The 19,572-nt window shown below is 36.3% G+C and overlaps 1 protein-coding gene across 4 annotated transcripts in view; it reads right to left on the bottom strand.

The window, feature by feature from the left end:
* Positions 1–19,368, bottom strand: part of LOC109059810 (transcriptional repressor p66-alpha-like) — a 31,871-nt gene extending 12,503 nt beyond the window's left edge. Inside the window, exons 1-2 of one of the 4 annotated variants that reach the window (XM_042749797.1) lie at positions 19,060–19,368; positions 3,998–4,256 (exon numbers count right to left, since the gene is read on the bottom strand). In XM_042749797.1, the coding sequence (XP_042605731.1) occupies positions 3,998–4,248 (251 nt within the window). In that variant the 5' untranslated portion in view covers positions 4,249–4,256; positions 19,060–19,368. Of the gene's footprint in view, positions 1–3,997; positions 4,257–6,047; positions 6,204–16,978; positions 17,158–19,059 lie in introns of those variants that run through there. The other 3 variants (XM_042749796.1, XM_042749798.1, XM_042749795.1) reach the window with 3 other exon arrangements.
* Between the last annotated feature and the right edge of the window lie 204 nt (positions 19,369–19,572).

The following is a 19,572-nucleotide window of genomic DNA, read 5'->3' as shown; positions in this document are numbered from 1 at the left end:
TCAGCAGGGAAAGAACTCATTTCGTTATATCCACGCTGTCTCTGAAAGTCACGTGCATGTTAGGACGGTGCTCATAGAGCGTGGGAGTATCGAACAGAGTTATTTCTGATGCTTTATAGGCCTTGAACGGTTAAATACACAAACTTGAATGTGTCAAAATTCCGATCTTTGCAAGTATCCTCGTAAACACAGTATATTGGATCCGGCAGCTCTTAAAGTGACAGCAGTCTAATATGCCTACTGTCTGTCGATCATGTTAAATTTCTACACAATGTAGCGTTTCATATATATTTGTTCTACTGTTTTTTTTTTGTCCTATTGATTGTAATTCATTTACTTGTCTTCAGTTAGCTTTAGTTATTTTTTTTTTTTTTAGGCTAGTATTAGAATTTGTGATATTGACACTGGTGACAAGAATTATGAAATTTATATGTTATGCAAAATGTTGATATCATAAAGACTTCATTTAAACAGGGCTCTAGACTTTGTAAAAAAAGTTAAAATTGTCATTTGCAACAACCTTTTGAGAATCTACGAATTTAAATTTGACCTGGTCACATTTGTGTGAGACTTGACGTCTGCGTCAAAGCGTCTGATCCATAAAAAAAACATGCAAGTCCTGTCAAGGACAGCCAGTTTAGTTTTACTTTTCATTTTGAAAAGCTTTTTATCTTTGCTATTTACCTCACGTTACACTATAGAGAGTCTCTTTTATTTATTTTTATTTGCTTCTTCAGCGTTTGCTAAACGTTCTGTAACTTGTCAGTCCATATATTATACAGCATGTGGTGTATGCCATACCTCATCTTATTTGTCTCTGTTAAAGCCACAATATGTAAGATTTTTTATTAAAATATCCAAAAATCACTAGAACAGTGTTTTATATTTTGCTGACTTTTGTACTTACATAATCCCAAATATTTCGAAGAATGTTTAATCGGAAGGGGTAGACTGTGGCTGCGTGTCGCACTTGTTTCGCTTCGACGGTTTTCAGCCTCACCCTGCTTCAAGCTATGACGTTAATAAATCTTTAATACATTAGCTCATCCATGAACATGATTTCTGCCTGAGTCCAATCGGATTGCATCGGCTGTGGGGATGAAGACCACAACTCCCATGATTCCACACTCAGTCACATTTGTTTTGAATACGCACCCTCTAGTGGCAAAAACTTAAATATTTTGCCTTTAATAAACATTATATAAGCTAGTTTGTCACTGTAGCCTAATGTTTTATTGTTGTTGTACTTTTTAAATAAAGAATAACAATGAAGTATAATTTTTTTTTGTTTTTGAACATTATATTTAAATTTTAATATTGTATTTATTTTTTGTTATAGTGTAGAGTGTGTTGAAGTTTCTTCACAAAATGCAAATCACAAATCATACTACTGATAAATGTTCATCAGCATGCATTGATTAATCCCATGTCGCAGCAAAAAATAAATAAATACAAATTGTGACCAAATTATGTGCTCGTGTGATCAACTGAGAGGGTAAGTGGCAAAAGAGCAATCGATGGGAAGAATGAATCTAGAGCCCTGTTAAAGCAAAAATAACTATATTATGATATTGTAACCGTGAAATAAAATGTCTTGTATCAGATTTTGGTCATATCGCACACCCTACTTGTCGCAAGAAGTAATATCACACAAAAAAGTAGCAAAGTCCCGTGTTCGCTAGCTGACATGATGCTAGGGTGCTCAAAACAGTGGTTCATGCATTGCAAAGTGGTCGTTCTAGGTTGTTAGGGCATTGCTAGGGTCTCTAGACTTTATTCCCAAGTCATTCTGGCCCCTAGATCCTTTGTACCACATGTTTATGATTCTGATTGCCTCTAGAAGTAATAGTTAACAATAAACTGCACATTTGGAAGTATCATTCATTGCCTAAAAAGCATGGCAACAAGTATGGTATCATTTTCTTCAAGCAGCAGCAGCAGATGAGGAAGAAGGGTCAGGAAAATGTTCTGAAAGCTGGAAGAAATAACACGTATCCCTGGACAGCACCTGATTTTCCTTAAAAGCAAACCGACCGATTACATGCATCCGTTGAAAAACTTAACATGCCCAAGTTTACAGGAATCACTAACTGCCAAACGCAGGTTCTCATGACGTGCACAACCAGAACTTCAACAGCACTGGCTTTATATATCACTTCCTGTGTATTAGCCAGCACCAACAAGATCACATGGTGCAAGAATTTCCCTCTGGTCACATGACTCACACCCTCCCTTTTCTTTAACTGTTCCTGCCAGTGTGGAAACCATGGCAACGGCCGGCTCAAACCAGTTTGTGACATAGGCCTCGTTTTGCAAAGTCAGGCAGGGTTCAGGTGCGACAGAAAACACTTGGGACTTTTCTTCTTCTTTTTTTCTAGCAGGGCAGTGTGCCACTCGAGGGAGACTGGCATGCTGAGCAAGCACATATCTGAGTGTGGTCTTTGGGAAAAGTTGAGCATACGACGGTCGTGTTTGTAGAGTGTGACATCTTTCAACTCAACTTTCTACCCCTCCCCCATCCCGCATGGCACCAGGCCACCTCCTTTGTTCTTTATCATGAGCTCCACTCTGGTTCATCACGACTTCTGTTTGTCTTTTACATTCATCATGTATTCACAAACAAATAGGAACTGCCTTCAGTTTAACATGCAATAAGTTTAGCATCCAGTCAAACATTCGGAGACTGAGTGTCAAGGTAAATAACCACCGTTTGAAACATTTTTTGTATTTCAAGATCAATCTGAAAGAATCACTTGACTAGCAACCACCCAGAACACCCCAGCAACCTGACAATAAACCACTGAATACAGCTCAGGCCTAAGCAACCAAACTATAAATGCCATGGGAAGTTTCATTTTAAAGATGTGAAACATCTAGTTTTGTGTTTTTCTACTACTATTGAGGCAATAGTGGAGAACGGAGAGATAATAAAAAAAATTAATGTGTATTTATGATAATATTAACACTTTACTGTACAGCTTAAGTTAATTACTATGCATGCTAATAAATTAAAGTTGCATAAAATAACAATTTCATGCATTATGAAGCAACACTAAAAAAACAATAATTACATATATTTAGATTACACATATGCTATCCATTATGTATGCATTACACTGATATGCAAATCAGAATATTAGAATGACTTCTGAAGGATCATGTGACACTAAAGAGTGGAGTAATGATGCTGAAAATTCAGCTTTACCATCACAGGAATAAAGAATATATCTAAATAGAAAACCGTTATTTAAAATTGCAATAGTTTTTCACAGTAGCACTGTTCTTACTGCATTTTTGATCAAATATATGCAGCCTTGGTGACTGTAGAGTTTTCAAAACAGAAAAAAAAACTAAACTTTAAACTTTTGAATGGGTCTGTATAATTATGATTAATAGATTGTGCCAAAGTTTTTAGTTCATGGTACTTAATGAATTAATGTAATTTAATTGTGCGCTGCTGTAAAAAAAAAAAAAATGTAAATAAATTTTCAAATGCAGATTTTTGTGGATGCAAACATCAGCTGTGCATCACTAAACTTCATCTGAAAGTTAGCGTGCATGCTTTGGTTCCTGCATGGTTTCTGATTTAATACATTCTAATTGTTTTATTTTCCAGTGTCGTTAATCAAAACCACCACTGAATTTAATCGAATCGTACACATGGTAATTAACCGTAGCCTCAAGTTTCTTTAAAACCAGCGATGCAAAAGCACCACCACAGTGAGCTCAGGCACTTCTCCTTTGCATCTACTTGATGCCTTGTTGACTTTGCATTTAGCAGATGTTTTATATTCAGAGCTACTTGCACAAAGTCTCAGCGGAGCAAGGTGAGGTTAAGTGCCCTCAACACAAACATAAAAACGAACCGGCAGGACCAAGATCATACTAATTCTCAAGTTCACAAGTCACTACTACCAAAAATCACCAACTGAGTCATTTCATTTAAAAGAAGGCTTGGGAATAAAAAGTATGTGTTTATGTTGAGCCTGTGGCCTACCTCTTAGATGTGCTCATGTCCACAGGCTCGTCGCTGGTCTGCACCTCCACCTTGATGGTGGCCTTCACCTCCCCGGTCCGCAGGATGTTAGCCACCTTGTTGGCCTGTTCGCTTCTGGTCTTCAGTCCCTCTACAGCTCCCAGCTCTCCTCTCTCCAGCTTGACCCTCTTCAAGTCGGCCTCCGAAGCAGGGGCATCTCGCTCCAGCGCCCGCTTTTGACTACGTGTCTGACGCACTGCGTCTTCTGACATCCTCTCACCTGTAAAACAATATCACAGAGTCAGGCATATTCAGGCAGACAGCCATATACATAACAGTTCTTTCTGGTTCTCTGATTGGCCGAGAGCTTTTTCCAGCGGTGCGATATTCTAGTTTGTATCACTCCGCTTGCAGTAGCCTATTTCTCATACCAAACGCCCAAATCCACTATGATTTCATAAATAATGCTGTTTTTGTGTCACAGAATGTAGTATCAAGAGTTTTTTTTTGTTTTTTGGGGTGAGAATGTACCCCCCGTGCCTACGGCCGAATCACAGCCCGTGCTGATATACAGCCATATCGCACTGCTATTCGTATGATATTTCTCATATATAGTTTAATTTGCCTTAATTGATAGACTTTGGAAACTATTCAAGTTAGAGATCCTTAACAGGTTTGTTTTAGGTGGCTTTAGGGGGTGGGGGGTTAGTTTGACTCCTAACCCTAAGGTTGTGGGTTTGAGTCTTGGGCTGGCAATACCACGACTGAGGTGCCCTTGAGCAAGGCACCGAACCCCCAACTACTCCCCGGGCGCCGCAGTATAAATGGCTGCCCACTGCTCCGGGTGTGTGTTCACGGTCTGTGTGTGTGTGTGTGTGTGTGTGTGTGCACTTTGGATGGGTTAAATGCAGAGCACGAATTCTGAGTATGGGTCACCATACTTGGCTGTGTGTCACTTCACTTTCACTTTCACACAGGATTATCTGAAGCCAGTAATATCAGATTGTCTAAAACTGGTCAGATATATTGATCCATCACCCATAAAACATTATATAATATCAAGGACACAGATTTGACTTTGGACATAAAAAAAAAAAAAAAACCATCATCAAACCTATTTACTGCACTTAAAAAAAGAAAAAAAAATTTTTTATTATTATTATTATTATTATTACACTTAGTGAATGTATAAAATAATATAAAACAATTATTACTATTAAAAAAAATACATTTTCTAAAAATAATGATGTTTTGAAGTGTTTGTTTATTGTACCAAAGCAAAGAAAAATCTGTTAAAAAAATAGAATAAATAATAAATAGTTATTAAAAAAAAAAAAATAAATAAAAAAAAAAGAAAAAAACATTTCAAAATAAAATACTACTATGATGTTGTGTTGTTGTGTTGCTTTTGTTTATGTTGTAAAGATTTATATTTATATTTTGAGTTTTAATTTTCTATTTCTATTTGTCTTTCAGCAGCCAATAATTCAACACACAAATCATTACAGATGCCACAAACCATGTTTATCTCATCGAGCCCATATTCGAAGTAGCCTGGTTTGTACTTTCTTTCCCATTGTGTAGTTCTCTTTATAATTTTTGAGGATGAGGGCATGCCATGCAATCAGTCCAAAGATGAATTTGCACCAATAGGCCTATACTGTAGAGTTTGTTCAACACATGTACATCAACAACACAAACACAAAAGATTCTCCTCCCTTAAAAAAAAAAAAAAAAAAACGAAACGAGTTCGCATCTGACTTGGTTTTTCACGTTAACTGTTTCAGAACAGATCTGTGCCCCTTTTTTGGGTCACGACCCACTGGTTGAGAGCTACAGGTATATGATGAATGCACCTGTACAGGAAAGATGTATTTTTAAAGCCACAGATAGGCACTTCTTAAAAGACAATGCACAGAAGCAAAGTCCACAAACAGGAAATACACTCAAGAAGCTTAAACCATGCCAGGCTGTGAGCTTTAAAACATGCATGCAAACCCCAACAGCCACGTACAGGAAGCATATCCATCATTTGGATACATCGAGGCACGTACGAGATGTGCCGACCTACCTGTCTTACATATGATATCAGCCATCTGACAGCAAGACAACTGACTCAACACCCAGGCCTGCTCTCATCTGCCATGACATCACTGGGGCTCCACATGACCCTTCCCAAGATTCCATGGAACACATCAAGCATTTCCCCTGAAAACCAGTTGGAACCGGTCGGTGGACGCAGCCGAGAGACTGAAGCAGGTTTTTAACCCCTTGAGAGACTGACTGGCAGTGAATGCGGCCACACATTCCAAAACACAAGCCTTTCAGAGATGAGGAGGAAGTGTCCGCCCCTTTGTTGCTCAACCGCCACAGTGGTCTCGACAATAAAAGGTAGTCAATAAACCAACTGACTAGACAATAGTAGCGCATATGATCATGCTGATCCAAACAAGCTTATGCAAATTGCAGGATTTGAGAACCTCGATTCTGAAGAGAAAGTTTCAGTGTCTTTTAATCCATGTGATGCACTGTTTGATCCACTTTTGGGGTCTGGGATTGTCAGAGAAGGCTTTTTAGAGACTGCAAAGCTTACAGTGACAACCTTAGAGTGATAGTTCATCCAAAAGGAGAAAAAAAAAAATTAAAAATTCTGTGGAAGTCCATGGCTACCAGCAACTGTTTGGTTGCCAACATTCTTGAAAATATCTTCTTTTGTGTCCAACAGAAGAAAAAAAACTAATTCAGGTTTTATTTTTAGCTGAACTATCCCTTTAGTCGAATCAAACTGAATCATTCACAGTTAGATTTTGAATCAAATCCCTGTCACATCGAAATTATGTTATCTAAATAGTTTGCTTAAGCATTCTAACACTTACATCAACTTCTAGACATTTTTTGGTGGGGACAGATATAATTGTCAATATAAAGGACCACTGACTGGACAGGGATTTTGAAAGTAGGTCACCAAATCTGTCGATGTATACCGACGGTTAGAAATGCAGTCAGCCGAGTGCGTTGCACAATCACATGTCCATCGGCCAGAAAATCATTAGCTGTACTTAAATGATAATAAACAACATTTAACATTTAACACTCAGTTTCACAAATCATCTCCAACTAAAGAAACGTTGCATCACCAGTTAATGTCATACTGAGAACAGGACTGCCATGTTTTCACACCGAGTGACTAATTTAGTCATACACAAGCCACTTGTTCTGGTTAGGAAATGGATGCTTGTCTGCAAGACACGTAGCTTGCAAAGCCTCATGGGAAGTGGATGGCATCAGATCTGTGCACCACTCATGCCTCAACAACAGGGTTTGATACGATGAACCCAAACCCCCTTTTTTTTAAAAGAATCAACTCGTTTTTTCACTTTCATATCTATTTCGAAGCTTCAAAGGGACCACAGTGTGACGCAAAACAGGAAGATTAATATTTTGATAACAACAAACATATTGCAGAAGATTATTTACATCAGTGTTTGGGTTTTGCTAATCAGATTGAGATTGTGATGTCATTTAAACCACATGCTACATAGAGGTCGCGCAGTTGTTTGTTTACTAACAATTCCACTACAGAAATACTCAAATCTCGGTGACGTCTGCACGCGATAAAGTGCTAACAGCACGACATGGTGTATTGGATTGTCTCTGCTGTGTGGAAAACATGTCTGTTCATGCCACGCCGTGGCGAGCTGGGAGTGCGGTGACTATCCTCACGAGGCCTGATGAAGAAGAGTCGTCTGATGTAATGACCGCCCTTAGGGCGCAGATCAAGCAAGACAATAGGAGGCATCGCTAGAGCTGTACAACAACACAGCATGGTGGCAATACAACCCAAACTGGATTGGTACGTTCAGCTGCTCAACAATAAGGACGACCTGCTGGCCCGGGACAGACGGGATGGTCACTTGACCGAGTGCAAACTTGAACATCTGATTTTCAAGTTCTGCTTATGAACTTTTTTTTTATTTTTTTTAAGTTGTTCACTAAGGAAAATTATGTAGCAGATCGACAAATGAGATTTGAAGAATAAATTGTAATAGCTTTAATAAGAATGGGTTGCAAATTATAAACCAATCAGTAATGTTTTGCCAATGTATGCTCTTATTGGAAATTTTCTTTGTATAGGAATATAGAATGTAAAAAATAATAATAAATAAAAATTCTAAAATGTAAAATAGGACTGTTTTTTAATTTTACAAATGTAAATATAAAGTGACATATTTAAACCAAAAAATATTTTCTTTATAAAGAAAAAATCTTTTTCATTAACACAAATATATGGAAAAAATATAACATTTAATATAAAATATATAATTAAAAAATAATCAATTAAACTAATAATGCAAAAAATTATACTTTAAAAAAGAAAATGCATTATTTAAAATAAAATTTTCATTTAAAAAGAAAACAAAACTATTAAAAATAAATGATGTACGTAATGAAAATGTGTGTTTATAAAATATTTAAATTTAAATTGTTAAATTATAATTTAATTATAAATTGTGTGTGTGTGTATGTATATACACACAAAAATATATTAAAAATTTATAAATACATAAAATTTTACATTTTTTAGAATAACATTAAAAAATGTGTAAATATAAAGTATCAATTTAAGTTTGATAAATTTTATATAAAAGTTTGATTTTTAGTGTTGGGGGGTGATAATGTTGGCAAACCAAGTTGCTGAGCAACTGAGCAAGAAAAAGTCTTACTGAGTCCTTATCAAATTACTTTTAACTGAATATCAATTTGAACTGAATAAATTGAATGAGTAAGTGTTTATTCAAAATTTATTGCAAACTTTGCAAATGAAAACTACAAAAATCAATCAAATCCATGTGTTGCCAAACCTTAATATCCGGTGCCTATCCGTGTCAAAATCACTGCCAATGATGCTAGTGGCTGCAATGCGTTGCAAAGTGGTTACTTACAGGCCCAAGTAAAAAAAAAAGAACCCAAGTATATGACTCTCAGCTGAATGAGTTATAATAATTCAAAGTTTAACACTTTGTGATGGGGTTTTGAAAAAACCTTAACTCCAGGTATGAGTAATATCAATAACTCAAGTTAGCAAAAACCTCTAATTTCGCACAAGTCACCTCAAACAGAGATGAGAACCGGACTGGACTACTGTCTGAGTGTTTCCTGAGAAGGACAGTTGAGTCGCTTTAACCAAGCTTGTCCAGTTCAGAAGGACTTCCTGATTGAGTCAACACATTTCTGAAACCAATCAGATGATAAGCAGTGAAAAACAAAGTTCCAGGTAAGTTCGCAGAGTCTAACATGCTACAGATGTTCCTCTGGATCTCTCACAACTAGCACGTCTTGGCTGCCAAGAGGGTTGAGTCAAAGGTGCCCCTGCAGGCTCCAGTCCTGCATATCAAGGGTTAAACCCTGCCATTTTAACACCACAGACAGATCAGGCCACGAGGGTGTTACCTAACAAAATGGACGTCGTTAACCCTGTATCTGCCAGAAGATCCACCTGGTGTGCCCCCTAGCAACAGGACGACACAGAAAGAAAGTACAGCCGATTGCTCTTCATGTGGGCACAAAGAATAACTTGTGCTGTAAGAACAGTCGCGAGCAGCCACCCCCTCTCCACACACACACACACACACACGCATGCACGCGCATCTACCCATCCCCCACTGTGATCTCAAACAGACTAGAGTGCAAATGTACACTGACGCACACACTTATACTCCACTGGCCTTCAGATCAGTTATAGTCAAATTGGTAGATAAGAACAACCAACACTGGGGCAGCACCAAAGTGCGTTTAATTTACAGTAATTACTAGAGAAGGTCACCACATACGACTCGTTGATTAGTGAGGTCAACTTGTATTTTTTATTTTATTTTTAGCGCTGTGGGTCAATTAGCATGCTAAAACCATTTCAGAAGTCAAGTTTGAGGTTACATCTCTTTTAAAGCTCGACCGCTATAGCCATTCAAACAGATGTTTTTTTTTACATATTGGCACAAGATGGTCCGTCAAGTAAAAAAAAAAAAAAACCATCAATTTGCAATCACAAATGACAAACAAAAGTTGCATGTTTAAATTCATCCTGTTGCTATAGCTAAACACATTCAAGCAACTGTCGTCTTAGCCAGTACGAATGTTACATGGTACATGTTATAGTGTTGAATGTTAGAAACAACAACCTCTTAAAAATAATTTTAAATTCTTTACCGTCTTATGGTTTGTGCACACCAAAAGCATAGTGGATATCTGCATCGCGTTACTTTCGCTACATTATTTGCGAGATGTTTTTCGCATCACTCGCACAAATAAAAACACTTTTCTGATACAACCAGATGTGTCAAAACTGACGTGTCAATAAGCTCTTCACTGACTGGCTTGTCATGCGAATTTTCCATTCTTCTATTCCGAAATGTTTTAAATTGCGCAGAAGACACGATTGAGATGTTTTTGCATTGACTTTGTATGTTATTTACTAACGCAAGTAATTAAATTCGCTTTTTTGGCTGCACACACTGTTAGGTGTGTTTACATGACAATGTACTAAAAATTTAATTTTTTTGTGTTTTGAAAAGATTTGCATAAATTAGACAACATTGTCAAAATGATCCCCATTCACACAGATTCACGAAAACGACTTAAAACGTATTATGCAGTTATTTTTTTGGTGATGTCACTTTGTAAAGAAACACTACGTGGCCGTGCACATATCTATTGACTAAATATGTAATATGCATAAGCATGACATCATTTTTTATTTTATTTTGCAGTTTACAGAGACAGTTTTTTCAAAAACATTTTCAGGCGCCCAAAACACCACTGTGGTGTAAATGAACAGCCAAAACGCATAAAATGTTTTCCGTTTTTAATAGAAAACATTGTTGTGTAAACGCCCCTTTCATTAGCATGCTAAAAGACAGCAAATCCCTCTTTAAAGTCTGTGTGAACCGGAAGTCGCTCGCTGTAAACTAACAGTCGGAGGGGAGTGGCTAAGGATTCTCCGCCCAAATTGTCAAATTGACATCAAAGAAGAAGTGCAATTTCAGAATGGAAGCAAATTTCCAGATTTTGATTAAAAATTACCAAGATTTTTTTTTTTCATAACTTGCATGGATTAATTGTTTATCACAAGACTAGGAATGCGCACTAACAAAGTAAATAGTTTTCATTTTGATTTCATTGGATGAATGCAAACCAGCCTAATTACATTGCGTGGTTTAATTAGCTTGTTAAAACACAGTAAAACCTTCTTGGAAAAGCTGTAATGATCACATGCCTGACCATTTAACTACGTAACAAGACACATACAAAAAACCTTTGGTCTATAAGAGGTATTCCGTTGTTACAAATTCAGTATGTATAAACAAATCCATACAGACAGTTCACCTTCATAATCCCGTTGTCAAATTTAACTAATCGGCTGAGGACTTAATTTAGATTGAAGCACTTATTTTGAATGGCAGCCGGATTCTGCAGTTAATCTCTCTGGTCTGTCGGGCCGAGAGCCAGATCTACAAGAACTGATGGGCGAAACAAGTGGATCGGCCTGGTTCTGCATGCCATTTTAATCAAATACTGAAGCGTATTCCCTCAGACATGATTCTGTACTTCGCAACTGCATATTAATTTACTAATTTATGGCGATTATTGTACAGTACCACAAATCATGCGGCTTGTTGAGGAGAAGTGTGCTAGAAGTTTTCCAAGTGATCAGATTTACTTTTTGCTCAAGGTGGACAATAAGACCCAGACTTACATTGAAAGACATACCCGAGCCATATCTAGGACCACAATCATTAAAGAGATATTTCTTCTGTACTGGGGCAAAATGCACATATAGGAAAAACAAATAAGCCCCAATGTGTCCTAGGACCCATAAGTCTTCGCTCCTGGATGAATACCTTAACGGTGTATTCATGTCACTACAGCACACAGAGAGTTGCCGCGTCAGCAAAGTCCAGCTTTGGAAAATACTGACGGAGAAACTCTAGCAAAGCACAGAATTAGCTTCTTGGTTCGTCACAAGTTGTTCCTACACAACTCAATGCACTGGTGAAAAAACGACATGTCCGAAGCATAAATATGCAGTTTATTACTCAAGATAATAATTTTCTCCTCCTATCATGATTGCACATTAAATTTCAAGAAGTTAAACTGACCGGCTTTATTTTATAGTCTCAGAGTGTTTTACTAGCATCACAGGCACTACTACTTACCTTGCCTGTAATAAAACTAAATGAACAGAATGAGAAGCAAAACTTAAGTTCTTCATATTTAGCCTATAATTGCACTCTTACATGCTGGGAATTGTTTTAAAAATGGTTTAAACATTAACAAAAATATTAACTATTTATGGGATTATTCATACAAAAATTTGATATTTTTAAGTGTTTTTTTCCCCCATGGTATGTAAATCAGTGGCTACAATTAACTGTTGGGTTACCAACATTCTTCCAAATATCTTCTTTTGTTTTCAACAGAAGAAAATAAAAACAGGTTTAGACCAACGTGAGGGTAAATGAAAATTTGACATGACATGATTTTTGGGTGAACTTTTCTATAATGGTGCGTTCACACCAGACGCAAATGAATCGTTAAGCGCGAGTGATTTACATGTTAAGTCAATGCAAAGACGCGGAAAGACGCGGAAAGACATCCTGCGGCATGATTCGCGCGAATGAGGCGGTGCAAAACACGCGATTCGTGCGAATGACGCGGCGCGAATTGAGCATAACACATGATTCGTGCGAATTGTTGAAAAATCTGAACTTTGGCGAAAATTCGTACTGCGTTAACCAATCAGGAGCTTGCTCTAGTAGTGATGTGATTATGACATAGTGAGCAGAGGCAGAAATCTGAAACAACAATGGAGGACAAAATCATCGTTGCTGTATGTGGATACCCAGAGCTGTATGATACATCTTTGTACTTTTATAGAAACAGTGGCTCCATTTATCATTTGAAAACTATAACAAAAAACACCACTGCCTCCTTTAGTTTTCATTTAAACATATTAAATAGCCGCAGAAATGTAGTTCAGGGAAATGTGTAGGCCTATATAGCATGCATTACAATGAAACAAAATATTATATCAAACAGTATTGCCTCTTTTTATTTTTATTTTAACGTCTTAATAGATTAATTGAATAACGACCAATGATTACCTGTTAGATTTACCCAAAAACATGTTGAATGTGTTATGTTTAACCACTAAAGGGACATCAGAGCCAGCGGCAAATGTCGGAAGGACTAGCCGAGTTGAGAGTGCTCTCGTGGGTAACATGAGCACTGAGCTCCCGCTGATCACGTGGAGCTGATCGTCTCCGAAATCGGCGAAACACATTTTTAAATAAGCGTTGTCTTTATAAATAAACCACATATTTTAGTTTAAAACAACTACATTCTCGCCTGGAATACTTTTAAAACTACATTTCATGACACGATAACAGTAATATTTTTAAAATTATCAGAATAAATGGTGATTGAAATCACAATGCTACGTGAACTCAACTGGCAGAAGCCCCTCCCATGACGCGAATTCGCGTCAATTGTGAAGTAAATTTCACGCGCGAATGAAGCGAATAAACTCAAAATGTTCAAGTGTCCAACTACGCGCAAAAAATAGCGCAATTTATTCACGCAAGTCGCGTCTGGAGTGAATGCACAGTTAGTCTACTAGATTAAGGATGCAGCATTTTTTTTTTTTTTTAAATAGATTTTTACACCAACTTTTTTTTTTAAAGGTAACCTAATTCCTGCATGACCAAACCAGTCATTGGTCATTGGACCCACCATGGAAATAATTACACATCACCTTGAATTATACAACAATATATTATATTAAAATTTGAGTTTACCATAATATACAATGCAAAATAATACAGATTTTTACCAAATACATTGATAAAAATTCAACAAAATTAAGCTTAAACATTGAGCATTAGGAAATTATGATTTTAAATTATTCCCAATAATAACTATTTAAAAATGCCAAATAACACTAACCCAATAAAAAAACATGTACAAAAGATCATTGAAATATTATTTTATATTTAGATCCAAAACTTTCCCAATTCAAAAACTGTATTTCTACATAACCAAAACAATCTATTCAGATCTATTTACTATGTCATAAGTATTTAAGTATTTATGACACCAGTAAAACCAATAACCAATAAGTGTTTTATTATCTGGCAGGATACCCCTACACAAAACCACACCTTACTGATAATGACAGTCAGCTGAAAGTGAAACGCTCTAACTCTAATACAATGGCATGCACTTTTGGTCTACAGCCAAAACAAGTGTCTTTCAAAGAAAAAAAAAAAAAAAAAAACTTCATTTTAGACGCCTAGCTATACGTCTCCAGCATTCCTCCCCTGGCTTTCCTCATCTGACGCTTAACAGTAAAAAGATCTCGCTAGATCGCAGTGGCCATGTGTCAGTTTCCAGTCCTTCCTGTTTACCGCCGGCCACCATCTCAGATACAGCAGCTCTGGTGTGTTTCGCAGGTGCAGATGAACAGATCTCAACTCTGCTAGATATACTTAGCTACAAAACAGCTGGTCTTCAGGCTTGTCCTTGGCGTGGCATGAGACTCGGAGAGACATGCCCGTTACGACTCACTTGAGAGGTGCCAAGTGGCTTAGCCGATTGCCTAATAGACACTCAACATGGTACGCCAGGATCCGACAACCCCCGGCACACACTGACATGACATATTGGGATAATCTTGGCTGTAGGACCAAAATCCAAGCATTTGTAAGTATTTTATTATGTACTATGATTATACTCTGTGGTTTCTGGATTATACTCAAATTGGTCTCACCCAATCTATTTACAAAAAGCCACTCAAGTCATCCTTCAGACAAAACAACTTAAGCCACCACCACCACCACACCCATGCAGACCAACCTTGAACTACACCTCTGCTCCACCATAAGAAATGGCTCAAGTATTCCAGCAGGATTGTGATAGCATGCATCCTCAAAGCTGACAAACAGTGGACGGTCAGTTACACTTTTACACAAAGTCCAAAGTCTCAGGATTGAAACAACTTGCATTTCATTAGCAACACCGATGTTAAATTCGTCTCCGGTCAGTTTGTGGACGTTCAGTGGGTTCAAACATAAGAGCAATTTTAACCAGAACACAACATAATTACAAATAAATTACGCACATACTTAAGTAATCGACACAGCATAACTTGTTACTCATGCAATTTGCCAATTAGACACTCCAGTGGCTGTTTATGCTCACAGTTGCATTCATTTGATCAAAAATACGGTATTATTGTGAAACATCATTACAATTTAAAACAACCGTTTTCTGGTTTAATATTTCTCAACTGCAATGTGTTCTTCTGACGCATTTTCTGCATCATTCAGTGTGACGTGATCCTTCAGAAATCATTCTAGTGTGCTGATTCACTGCTCAGGAAACATTTCCTTTTATCATTTTTCTGGAAATCTTTTCTGGATTCTTTGTTAAATGGCATTTATTTGAAATAGAAATCCTTTGTAACATTATAAATGTCTTTACTGTCACTTTTGATTAATTGCATGCATCCTTACTACAAGTTATTATTTGACAAAAAAAAACTTTGAACGTGTATAGGCTATATTTTGTAAAGCATGCCACTTACGACATCACATTCTGATATTACATATAACAACTGCAGGACACCTAGCGAAACTTTGAACTCTGCCCTTGGTCTCAACCACTGCACTGATGACTTATATGTTACTCGTCACAAATGTAACACCAGGAAACGTGCCAAATTTTTAACTGTTTCTGGGATGGAACCCATGACCACAATAAGCAGAATAACTCTTCATCGTTAACCCTTTTTAACCCACTGAAATGTCTTAATACAGGGCCCACTGTAAATGAAAGCTCAGAGTGTCTTGGTTTCACATGAACACTTTTACACGGCTGGTGTAAATATCACATGACCAGTTTGTCCTCTCTGAAAAATGATGTCCGTGTCAAAGGTCCATAAAAGGAAGAAAGTAAAACACGTCATAATAGAGATACCACCACCATAATTGGTGCAAATAATATTTAAAAAGTGCCTTTTTTTTTTTACATTATTAAGATGTAAACATAAAAGTCATGATGTAAACACATACAACTGTAACTAGCGGGAAACCCAGAGACCCATTTTTGACTTAATATTACATATTTCAATGGATTGTTAAATGAAATAAAGTAAAAGTAAAATTGCTTTAGAGTAAAAAAAATTATTTTGCTTTACTGTTTTCAACTTTCTTGGTTCCTGCTGACTAACGAAGCAATTTCAACTCTGTGGTCTCCTACTAATTACAATTGTGAGCAGGTATAAAACACATTTTCATAACTTAAACACTTTTAAAAAGAAAAAGTGAATTTTGTTTCACTGGACTTCTTCAAGTGATAGATAAATGTGCCCACGAATTTGAGTGAATATAAGACGAAATGGGTCAATTTAACTACCCACAACCCTGAAACTGTTAACATTTCTATGCATTACTCCAATACAATCCAGTGACCCTAAAACACAGAATCTGTCGGATGATCTAAAGATAAAATCCAGCATTTCCTAACTTCTTGTGTTTAAAGAGGAGTTTGAGCTTAGTAAAGCTCAGTGGCAACAAACCAACTCTTAAATAAATGAATCCCGGTGAGTTTAGTGCTGAGGAAGCAAAACTAGTTAGCTAACCCGGCTAACATCAGCTAATGCTGACTAACTCATCAACTCCAATTAGCAGGCGAGCTAAATCACTAGTTTGTTTTCCCCAAACTGAAAACAACTGACAAGTTTCTTCTCTAAAGTTAACTGTTACAGCGCATTGTATCGGTATCGAAAGAGTTAGACGGAATCTGTCAAGTATATTTGACGAAGCGGATGGTTAAGTTTGTAAAGCCTGTTTAACTCAACAGTCCAGTTGCTAGCGAAGCTAATGTGAAGTCAAATCACTCTGGAAACGTCCAGTTATCACTCAAGCTCTCTTTGAAGGGACTTACTGAGAAGATGAACCGCTTACTGGTCTTCCGAGGGCCCTCCACGCGTCTAGTTGTTTATATTTACCCTAGTATTTTTGGTGTAAAACTATCCCGGGGATCCCCCTCCGTCTATCTGCCCTGCCCGCTGCCGCTCCGGTCGCCAAATAAAGATCCTCGCTGCCTACACATGGACGAGAGTCACCGCACCGCGCATGCGCACTGAGCACTGGCCCACAGCAAGAGATTTGCATGAAGAAGAGCATCCTCCTAACGCATTAATTACACAAATATTTACTACGGTAACCATAGTTTCGGACATAATGCAATAGTTACCATAGGTAATGTTGCTATTGTCATTTAAAAGACCTCACACTGTACACTTTTGTAAAGGGAAAGGTGTCAATATTATTTTTGGTTATTTAATATTATGGTCAGGCAACAAAAATGTTCATTTACTTCATAGGCTATTAAATTAAAAAATAAAAAAATTGGTTCATGACTATAAAATTGTAAAATCAAAGAGAAAGATTAAAATAACTGGATTATTTCAATTAAATAGTACCAAATTACTCAAAATTAAATCATTAAAAATGCAGAAAAATTTAAATAAATTGGTACATAAACATTTAAATTATTAGAAGAAAAACACACACATAAAAATCATTAAATGAATACAATACCTCTTAAATGTCAATTGTACCATAATTTCCTCTTCTGGATTTTAAGTTACTTACCTGATCAAATACAGGCAAAAAAATAAAATAAATAAATAAATAAATAAAATAAAAATAAAAACCTTTGCAGAAAATGTACATTCATTTTACATTATCAAAAAAAATTAATAAAAAAATAAATAAATAAAAACCTTTGCAGAAAATGTACATTCATTTTACATTATCAAAAAAAATTAATAAAAAATAAATAAATAAAAAACTTTGCAGAAAATGTACATTCATTTTGCATTATCAAAAAATAAATAAATAAATAAATAAAAACCTTTGCAGAAAAAGTACATTCATTTTTCATTATCAAAAAAATTAAATAAAAAATAAATAAATAAAAACCTTTGCAGAAAAAGTACATTCATTTTACATTATCAAAAAAATTAAATAAAAAATAAATAAATACCTTTGCAGAAAAAGTACATTCATTTTACATTATCAAAAAGAATTAAATAAAAAATAAATAAATAAAAACCTTTGCAGAAAATGTACATTCATTTAACATTATCAAAAAAATTTTTAATACAAAATAGATAAATAAAAACCTTTGCAGAAAATGTACATTCATTATACATTATAAAAAATAATAATAATAAAAAAAACTTTGCAGAAAATGTACATTCATTTTACATTATCAAAAAAAAAAAAACAAACAAAAAAAAACCTTTGCAGATATTTTTTTTAACATTTTATCTTGTATGGTCATTTAAAATGACCAATTACCATGGCAAGACACTGATTTTCCGTTTCGCATCTCTACCCCACTTACCAAACTCAGGGAAATCAGATCTGCTGCTACATTTCCAGTAAACTTCTGGCAAAAGTTTTAAAGTAATGTACAGTGATTTACATATTTTAATCTTAAACAAAATCCTAGAACGCTCCAACACAATCTGTTCAATTTTACCCGACTTCATCCTTTAAAATGCCAAATATTATCATCTTGTTTTATTGACGTCGCTTTCAAAACCGCGGGACGGAAAGTTATGTTCCACCACACGGGGCGCTCTATGGCTCACAAATGCGGATCCTCCATTGCGCGTCAATCAAATTTAATCAAACCGTTCTCTTAAAGGGAACATGTGTATACGAAATAGTATAATCTTTTAAATACATTCGATTTCAAATACTAGTAACCGATGTGACATTGTAAACCTTTTGCACAAATATCAAGAAAATAATTTTGTTAAACTTTTTTTCTGTTATCACAAACGACTGTGATTGGTCCATCCTGAAAAACGCTGAGAAAAGTAACAGAAACCACGTTCTAATGTCGTCGACGCAACGCAGGCTCTAACTAAACTCGTAGCTCTTATGTCTCATAAATAATGTTTCATATCTTATAAATCACGTCGAAATGATTGAATTCCATAAACATACCAAGTCCGTGAGTTTCCTGAAGTTGTTTCCGTCTGCCTTGAAGAGGGTGGTTATGACCCGGGTAGAGCTCGGGATCCGGATGCAGCTCTGTGGGCTTTTATCGACGAAATGAAACCAACACACGTAAACTCTCTTCGGAGGATTTTTTAATTTCAAGTGTTTCCTCTCCGCTTTCGACGGCACGCAGTGTAAGCCAGAGGGCGCAGGGCACTGACATTAACTCCTGATTTTTAATGTTCTACACAGATATTTTCTTAAAAACTTAAAAACTCTTCAGATACAGCACACGATCTCATGTTCAACTCTGACACCTCACGTTCACTGTGTGCGTATGTCAGTAGTACAAACATATTACAGGTATTTAAAAGATAGAAATGTATAAATGGGGGTATTAAAATACATTTGAAAAGTTTTAGAAGGGTTTTTATAAGTTCTTAACTTTCATGTCCTTCTTTCAGCTGTGGTTTGGAATTAAACTAAATCTAAACTAAAGTTTTTACCTGTGGATTCATA

The sequence above is a fragment of the Cyprinus carpio genome, chromosome B22, assembly GCF_018340385.1.
Source record: "Cyprinus carpio isolate SPL01 chromosome B22, ASM1834038v1, whole genome shotgun sequence".
In the NCBI taxonomy this organism is placed as follows: domain Eukaryota; kingdom Metazoa; phylum Chordata; class Actinopteri; order Cypriniformes; family Cyprinidae; genus Cyprinus; species Cyprinus carpio.
The sequence above is the reverse complement of the archived record's forward strand: the minus strand, read 5'-3'. Positions and strand labels throughout refer to the sequence as shown.